Here is an 8,915-nt window from a genome sequence, read left to right as displayed (position 1 = left end):
AAGGTTGCATTTATTTGATCAAAAATACAGTAAAACTGTAATAAAATGTTTACAATTTAAAATAACCGTTTTCTATTTGAATATATTGTAAAATGTAATTTATTCCTGTGATGCAAAGCTGAATTTTCAGCATCATTACTCCAGTCTTCAGTGTCACATGATCCTTCAGAAATCATTGTAATATGCTGATTTGCTGCTCAAGAAAAAAATCGTATTATTATCAATGCTGAAAACAGTTGTGCTGCTTAATATTTATTATGCTACATTTTTAAACATTCTTTGATTTAAAAAAAAAAGTTCAAAAGAAGAGAATTAACTTGAAATAGAAATCATCTATGCTGATTAATTTCTTACTGACCCCAAACTTCTGAATGGCAGTGTAATTGTCAATTGTATCTAAAGCAATAACATTAACATCAAAACAGCTCAGATCATTTGCTCTTGGAAGAAATATTGTTATACACATGAGTTTATTTTGAGATCTTTTGATTGCATCTTGGTAAATCTGAGCACAGTTTGAGATATTTCTGAGATCTCATCTGAAGAGGAGAACATATGTGTTTTTCCCTGCAACATAAATCTGACAAGGAAATAACTTTATCAGAAGTTTGCTCTCCATTTAATCTCATTGCTGTTTTGGTGATATATTCAAGAGATCTTATTTGTGAGTATTATTTTCTATGGTCAGGAAGTTTAAAGATCATTCTTCTTCATGTTCATCCATCTGCCCTCCTTACATAAACCTGGTTGTAACACTAGTAGAATAAACATATGATCCCATCTCCAAATCCATCTGAACACACAGCAGTCATGTTCTCTCATAAACCCGACAGACTCTCTCCTCTTTGATCGCTGGGCTTCGGCAATGTCTCACCCTCCTGTCTGTCTGCTCCTCAAAGCTCAGCTTGAATCTGTCTGTCCGTGGATCAGCGGAGCTGTCCAGACCCATGTAACCGAAAAGCCAACAACTGAACTCTCCTAGACCTGATGCTGTGTGAATACAATGATAAAATTACAGTGAATTACAAGGGTAAGAATGAAGATGTTCTCTCACAGCTCACTGACCTTTAAGTTGCTCCTGTCTGAGTTTCCATCCGTGTCCACTGAGATACACGCAAGGAGGCGGACAGAAAAACCTATGAAAATGCACAAAACTTATTTTTGGATATGAGACATGAAGAAAGAGGGTGCGCAATAGTTTTACTTCTTGTAAATGATCCAGTAAGTGATCAAATAACTCTAAAACATTGAGGAAAATACATTTAAAACAAGTTTTTTTTTATTTAGCGCTTCACAATACAGATTGCTTCAAAGCAGCTTCACATTAATAAACAGGAAAATAACAGTGTCACTGTTGTAAAATTCATCAATTATGAAACAAATTCAACAGTAAAGCAGCTCTACAGACGACAAGAGTATCATTCAGCTCAATTGAATGTTTAGTTCAATAACTGTCAATGAGTTCATTTATTAGTTTAATTAAGCTATTCGAAGCTGTACAGAAGGCAAGTTCATTAGTCAGTTCAGTGATGATTTATTTCATAGTTGCAAAGTTAATGTCATTATCCAGTTGAATTCAGTTAAAAAAAAAATCTAAAAGCTTGGTTTCTAGCTATTCATTATCTGGTCCAAGTTGGTTGACCAGGTGGCGGAGACCTGGTTGAATGGGTAGTCCATCTTTATTAAGCTGTTTAGACCTGGTAGACCATCTGCTAACAAACCAGCTTCCCTGTTCCAAAAACCAGTTTAAGCTGGTCTGATGTGGTTTTTCCAACAAGATTCAGATATTTTCTTATCACTTTACATTTTTCAGTAAATTCTTTATGTATGTATATGCATGTGTTTTTCACTGTTGGAAATGTAAGTGTATAGATGAAAATAATTTTTACCTCTTCTCATTGCCGTAAGACTTCTGAGCAACTTTGGCATGTAAGATGATCACTGATTGGTCAGGTCTGAACTGAAGGTATTGCCTCACTGAATCTCTGGTTACTTTTGGCAAAGGGGAGAAATTCTGATCCTCCCTAGTGATTCACAAAAATATTTATTTTAAACTTAGTGTTACAAAATGGTAAAAGGGTGGTAAATCAAAATGCATCCTCTCCAAACTCAAGCAGTTTACCCTTTCAAGTAAACTAGCTGTGCATTTCTCAAAGATCCAATCATGGAATAAGTCCTTTCCAGTTTCGAAAAATAAATATTGGTATTATCTCATAAAGTAGGGGCATTAACAGCTTTCTTGGCTGTCCTTTATGTCTGTGATGGTCTTACAGCGCTTTTTGACATTAACTATAGAAACAAGCAGCATTTATGATTCAGTAATAGATATGAGTTATGATAATAGATATTCTGAATACAAGGCATTTTTTCTGTGGGTAGTTTGAATGTGTAGACTGCAGCAGAGATGAAGAGATAACTTTCCAATTATTAAAAAAAAAATTTTTTTATAGAGCTAGAAAATGTGATACATTTAGGGCAAAATATTTCAAAATAAATCCTTTTTATCCCAATTTGCTTTTTAAATCATTTTAGGATAAATGCCAATGGCACAGAAGGGGAGCCTTATGTGTAAAAATAAGAAAATATGTCCCTTTGTGTTCCTCAAAAGAATTAAGATCTCATGGGTTTGGCATGACATACTGGTGGTGAGTAAATAATGACATGATTTTAATTTTTTTGGGTCAAGCACAACTCTCTATTCTATTCATCAAAGAATCCTGAAAACAAAAAAGTATCACAGTTCAGTAAGCAGCACAATTGGTTTCAACACTGATGATAATAAGAAATGTTTTTTGAGCAGAAAACCATATTAGAATGATTTCTGAAGGAGCATGTAACACTGAAGACTGGAGTAGTGATGCTGAAAATACAGCTTTGACATCACATGAATAAATTATATTACTGTATTTTTGATCAAGTAATAGCAGCCTTGATAAACATAAAACACTTGTTTCAAAAACAGTAAAAACTTATTAACACAACTCAATACTTTGAACTTAATATGATCTGTTTGCAGTTTCTCATTTTCAATGTTTGACTTTTAAATGGCTAATTTTATTGCTTACTCAATTCGAAACAGCTTGGGAGTTATAATTCCTCTTATTAAGACCCCAATGATATAAATGTGATATTTCCCAGCAGAGTGAAGTGCTTTAATTGAAACTCGCGTCATTCCCCAGGCTTAGGATGTTTCAGTCAGTCTGCCTGGGTTTTATTTGAGGCCTTCCCAGGAGGAGACAGGGTCAAAGGGGCACTGATGTTATTTCCCACTTTGAGCACATTAGGATGAAGGTCAAATTTGATCCCAGTGTTTGCCCTTTTTTTTTTATTATTACACACAACACTTATAATACATTGTATGGGTAGTTGACATGAAGAATCATGCAGTTTAACATGCTGTACTTTAAAACTATTTTAACAATGTTTTTTTCTAATTCCATTATCATACTTAAAGGACAATCTCAAATTCACTTCATGCAGTTTAACATGCTGTACTTTAAAACTATTTTAACAATGTTTTTTTTCTAATTCCATTATCATACTTAAAGGACAATCTAAAATTCACGTTCCCTTCATATAAACTGCACTCCAGTAAGTTCTGAAAGAGATTTATGCCTACTATCTTTATTATAGCCCGTATTAATATTTCATAGGAAGCCTATAAAGAAACTAGCATGTAAATGAAATTCAGACTGAAGTCAGGTTTGTGTTCACTGGCACTTCAAGAGCTCGTGCATCAATCGTGGACTAAAGCAGAACCGTCCGCAAGGAATTTCTGTAGGCTCGCTGAAAGAAAGCGTAAATGTTCTCTCTCCTGCTGCAACCCCCCGATGAAATCCTGCCTGCTCTTCCCATTTCGGACGTGGGTGGGATCTACATTTTAAACGTGCTCTGTAGATTTAATACCTGGCCAATGTCTTGACTGTTCACTCTATGCTTGAATAATCGCCTGGAGAGGTTACTACTCACCTTAAGGAACTGTTTGAATCCTTTAAGGCTTTCTTAACCACTGCCGCTTCATTTTGTCGTATTTTTGGATACCGTCGCGCACTTCTACTGGAGAGATTCTACCTGTGTCATTACCTGAGGTGAGTGAAGCACGCGTCTGATGTGTGCAGGTGAGACACTTCTGTCGAGTCCACAATGGCCAAGCCTGGAAAATTAAGAGAGAAAAAAATTAATCGTTGCTTGCGATTTAATTGTTTTATTGAGTTGGAAATGGGACAAAAATTAAACTGTTTGTTTAACGACCTGGACGGTGACCTTCTAAAAAAAACACACAAAAAAACAAATGAAACAAAATGTTTTAAATGGGGACAAAAATTAAACTGTTTGTTTAACGACCTGGACGGTGACCTTCTAAAAAAAAACACAAAAAAAAAACAAATGAAACAAAATGTTTTAAATAGCAGCTAATGTGAGATGGTTAAACGTACTGAATGTGAGAAATATGGTAAATGTGCTTAGTTAAGCATTTTCGTGCTATTTTTAAACGATGTTTTCAGGCTCCGTCAAAAAAAAACGTACTTTTCATAAAAATACTGCACATTAAATAATATACATGTTATTCAAAATATATTAAAAAATATATTTATAATACAATGTTTTTTTTTTCGTTATAAAATGCAATATAAAATGCATGGTCTCTCAAATAATCAGTTAATTGTTTTTATATAGGCAAATTATGAGTATGATGACATAAATTTGGATATAAATGTCTGGCACGAGATTTAATTAAAATACTTTTTTATTAGGCTAATATTTAGTATGTATATGTAGGCTATGCTATTTTTAAATGCTAGCCTATGGTACGTTCAAAATAATGTTGTGAGCACATCACGTGGTCTTTTTATACCCGCGAAAAGTGCATTTGTTTAAAATGGCATATTGACATACTATTTCTGCGCTATGTATCGTGCACAGTATGTAATTTTTCTGTATCCTTAAAATATCATAGTATGTAGCATACTGTGTAAAACTGTCACCCATAATGCAGTGCTCCCAAATTGGCTTTCCTTTTTAAGTATAGTGAATGAGGCACAAGCTGTCAGCTGCAATTCTTTTTTATTTTTTTTTATATTTTTTTTTTATCAGAAAGCAAAACATGCAGCAACCACAATATTACTGGACAATGCAGCATAGTTACTAATGTTTGAAAATTATTCTTTGCTATAAAAGCAATTCTCGTATAAAAACAATATTTATTTTACTTTTTAGCATTCTATTAAAGCATCTGTGACGGTACACAGTATATACTGCACAGTAAAGAGTACACTACTTATTATTCCATTCCAAACACAGCCAAGAGCTGAACTAAACTAATGTAGATCAGCATGTAACAGATTGGCTGTCTCAAAACCGAGCTTCCAACCTAAACAGCATTTTTGGGCACCATGCTTTCCACAGTGCTGTCTAGATAGGCATCACACTAGGTTTTGAGACACAGCCACATGCTTTAGGTGCGCAGTGGTTGGCTGGAGGCGAAACCGCTATTAGTAGTAAAGCGCCACATCTGCTTTCAATCCCACTTTAACAAGAAGCTGCTGTTAGTTAATCTTAACTGTGCTCCGAAGCTGTCAGTCAGTCGGCTGCCAAAGAAATTGACGCTTGTCATTTTCCTCCATTCGCCCTCCTCCTCTAATAATGCTCCTGTCGTCTCTCTCGCTCCCTCACACTGGGCTTTTCTTTGGTCTGTCTGTGCCCCATGTCAAGCTGAGAGAAATGTTTACACTGCTGGGCTTTACCCCATGGAGATCCCTTTGGGTGAGAGCTGGGATCCGGGAAGCTTAAACAGTCTTCTAAAGATATATATGCAGCATGCTGGAAGAAATGTGCTGTCGCTCTTATTTTTTAATTCAGATCACCTTTTCTCACTACTCTACGTTACTCTGATGGAAGGATATGGTTTCTCTTGGATTAGGTTCCTCAGAGGAGCTGTCATTTTTGTTCTTCCATTCTATTTATAATGATCATTCCTCGCTGTATCTAATTTTACATTTTCCCATCCATTTTTTTTCACCTAATTTTTAATGCTCAGAGATTGATGAAACCTGTGATGAACAAGATCATATTTTACCCCAAAGCCAAAAATAAAAATCTACTTTGCTTAAAGAATATGAGGAAGCTTATTTAGTACTATTTTATTAGCCCTTTGCATTTCATGCTAATTAAAGCTATGTTCTTTAAATTGTAATGGTAGTTTTTGTTGCAATGCCTTTAAATTATGCTGATAAATGATTTATGCTGGGAATCAGATATTTATTTTAATGAGAATTTGGGATGTTTATTATTTATTTTTAATAAATATCTACAAATACTATATAATAAATATTATATAATATTAACTGCTTAATTGTCAGGTAAATTTTGGAATATTGCTAATTTTAAAGATCCTAAAACAGGCTTTTTATTCAAAATAAGATTTTTTTTTTGAGAACATGGTTCTCTTTTATTAATTGTATTTATTTTTAATAAATGAAATACAAATATTATATAATAAATATTTCATGGTCTAAAAAAAATAATATTTTACTTATTTTAATGATTAACTAAAACTGTCAGGAGAGTGATGGCACATTGCAAATCATAAAGATCACTAAATAGACTTTCTAATGCTAAATATAAATTTATTTATTTTTTAAATAATGCCTACCATTGTTTGCATGGTTCTCCTTTATTTATTTTTCACTCAATCTCAATAAATATATAATTCATATTATATAATATAAATAAAAAGTTATGTTTGTTTAAAATAATGCTCACCATTGTCAACATGGTTACCTTTTATTATTTGTATTCATTTTTAATTAATGAATAAAATATTATGTAATAAATATTAATTCATATTATATAACATAAAAATACATTTAATTTATTTTGTTTACAAAAAAACACCATTGTTAGCATGGTTATCTTTTATTCTTTTTTTTCACTTTTACTAAATAAAAAACATTATTTTATAAAGATTATATAATATAAATAAAACGTTCATTAATTTAATTTGCTTAAAACAATGAAACCATATTTCTTGTACTGACCTGTTTCTCTATCTCCTTTCCTTTGGTCCTGCATGGTGTTCAGGTATACATCAGCCACTTTGAAAACTTCCTAAACTCTTCTATAGCGCCAGACACTCCACTGTTGTTCATGCCAACTGGTTTTACTTTATTCTGTCCTTTTGCAATAGTGTAACTATTAGAGCTCTGTTGTAAGAAGACGTCTCCATCTCCATTTCCAATAACTGTGTTATCAGCCTAGGAGTATTTGTAAATCTATATTTGTGTTTGTTTTCAGAGATAGTCACATGTACTCAGGTGCTGAATTCTCACGCCTCCCTCCACGTGGCAAGCAGTAACTGATACAAATGAACACAGAATGAAGCGTAACGTCCAAATAGAAATGAATGACATTTAGCACAAATGTTGCTTATTTTGTGGGTAAAACATGGACACCAAACCTATCTGGCTTTTAAGTTATGACCATGAATAACAAGCAAACAGGAATCATGGCTGAAGAGGATAAGTGATTTTACACAAGTCGGTAGTGAAGTGGAATTTGCATCATTTCCAGATGCAGGGCCTGAAATTGTAAAAAATGGGGTGTATGTGTTCATTAAATCAGCAAACCCCCTTTACAAGGGACTGCATGTTCTTCAAAGCCAGTTAAATGGAAATGATTTATCAGTAAAATATCAGTACATGCAAATGGACTGGAATAACAACTCCTCTTTATATGTCTGCTAGACGTGGTCCATAATATAATGTTGTTAAATATATATATGACATTGGCTGCCATCCAAAAGCCAATAAAGATGCTCTATTCTCTGTAAACATTAAATGACCTCTTAAATTTTATGAATCTGCTTATATGATGAGTGTGACCATACAGTGTGGAAATAATCAAAGCAGAGTTAAGGGCCTCGGCAGCTCATGCGCACTCACTCAAAGCCTAATGTACAAATATAGCACAGAGGGCTTCATTATATTAGCACACAAGGGACTGAAGTCTGCCGTTAACCTGGATGCCACTGAAACCGACGGTCATGGCTTAGAGAAACCACAAACCAGCACTGGTCATAGAGGTCACTTCAAATCTCATGCTGAGAGAAGTAGAGTACATACACTGTAAAAAATGACCGTGAATTTAACGGTAAAAGACTGTAAAAATGCTACAGTAAAATCCTGTTAAATGGTTAACGGTAAATTCCCCTACTATATACAGTGAAAAACTGTATTGGACATTACATGTATTGGACATTAATTTTACGGTAGTATACCATTTTTGGAAGTGAAAAAGAGCGTATAATTTACTATGAATAACCGTAAATTGACATTCCCAGAATTCCCTGTGTTACATTTAAATTTGATGTTTTTTTGTTGAAATAACGGTTTCTTCTTAGTTTTTTCTTATCAGTTTTGTACATTAGGGTTGTGTGTTACACCTAATGTTGTTAAATTAATGTTTTTTGCATTATTTTAGTTTCATGTGTGTTACCATGATGGTGTTTGGTGTTTGTGTGAATGACACTGTGCACCTTCTATATATGTTATTATTTAAAAGCTGCTTGTGATGGGCTTTGGTTCATCATGTGACTTTCTCATCACCACATGCATTTGGTGGTTAGTGTATTACAAAGGTACAAAACAGATTTCAGTACTTCAATAGGTTGGTATATTAACATTATATCAGTTAATGAAATTACGGTATTCAACTGTAAATTTAAGTTAAAACCGTAAAACCTAAAACGTTGCTACCGTATTTTTTACGGTAAAATTCCGGCAACCACAGCTGCCGGTTTTTTACCGTAAATTTTACGGAATTTTTTTTACAATGTAGTTACACGGGATTCGAACCGGAGCTCCTCACCTCTCAAGTACGTCTCCGTACTCCGTGAGCTACCGAACAAACCTATCGTC

At 33.8% G+C, this 8,915-nt stretch overlaps 2 protein-coding genes across 2 annotated transcripts in view; one reads left to right on the top strand and one right to left on the bottom strand.

Moving 5' to 3' along the window:
• LOC107708045 (recombining binding protein suppressor of hairless-like protein) overlaps positions 1-7,071 on the bottom strand; it is a 16,325-nt gene extending 9,254 nt beyond the window's left edge. Inside the window, exons 1-5 of the mRNA XM_016512193.1 lie at positions 7,038-7,071; positions 4,084-4,153; positions 1,890-2,024; positions 1,066-1,136; positions 875-990 (exon numbers count right to left, since the gene is read on the bottom strand). Coding sequence (XP_016367679.1) covers positions 875-990; positions 1,066-1,136; positions 1,890-2,024; positions 4,084-4,153; positions 7,038-7,071 — 426 coding nt within the window. The remainder of the gene's footprint in view (positions 1-874; positions 991-1,065; positions 1,137-1,889; positions 2,025-4,083; positions 4,154-7,037) is intronic.
• The window catches only part of LOC107708111 (matrilin-4-like), a 24,117-nt gene continuing 19,155 nt past the window's right edge, over positions 3,954-8,915 (top strand). The window contains exon 1 of the mRNA XM_016512258.1: positions 3,954-4,088. The gene's annotated coding sequence lies outside the window, so the exon portion shown is untranslated. The remainder of the gene's footprint in view (positions 4,089-8,915) is intronic.

This window comes from Sinocyclocheilus rhinocerous, unplaced genomic scaffold (genome assembly GCF_001515625.1).
Source record: "Sinocyclocheilus rhinocerous isolate Xijiao unplaced genomic scaffold, SAMN03320098_v1.1 scaffold113, whole genome shotgun sequence".
Taxonomy (NCBI): domain Eukaryota; kingdom Metazoa; phylum Chordata; class Actinopteri; order Cypriniformes; family Cyprinidae; genus Sinocyclocheilus; species Sinocyclocheilus rhinocerous.
The sequence above is the reverse complement of the archived record's forward strand: the minus strand, read 5'-3'. Positions and strand labels throughout refer to the sequence as shown.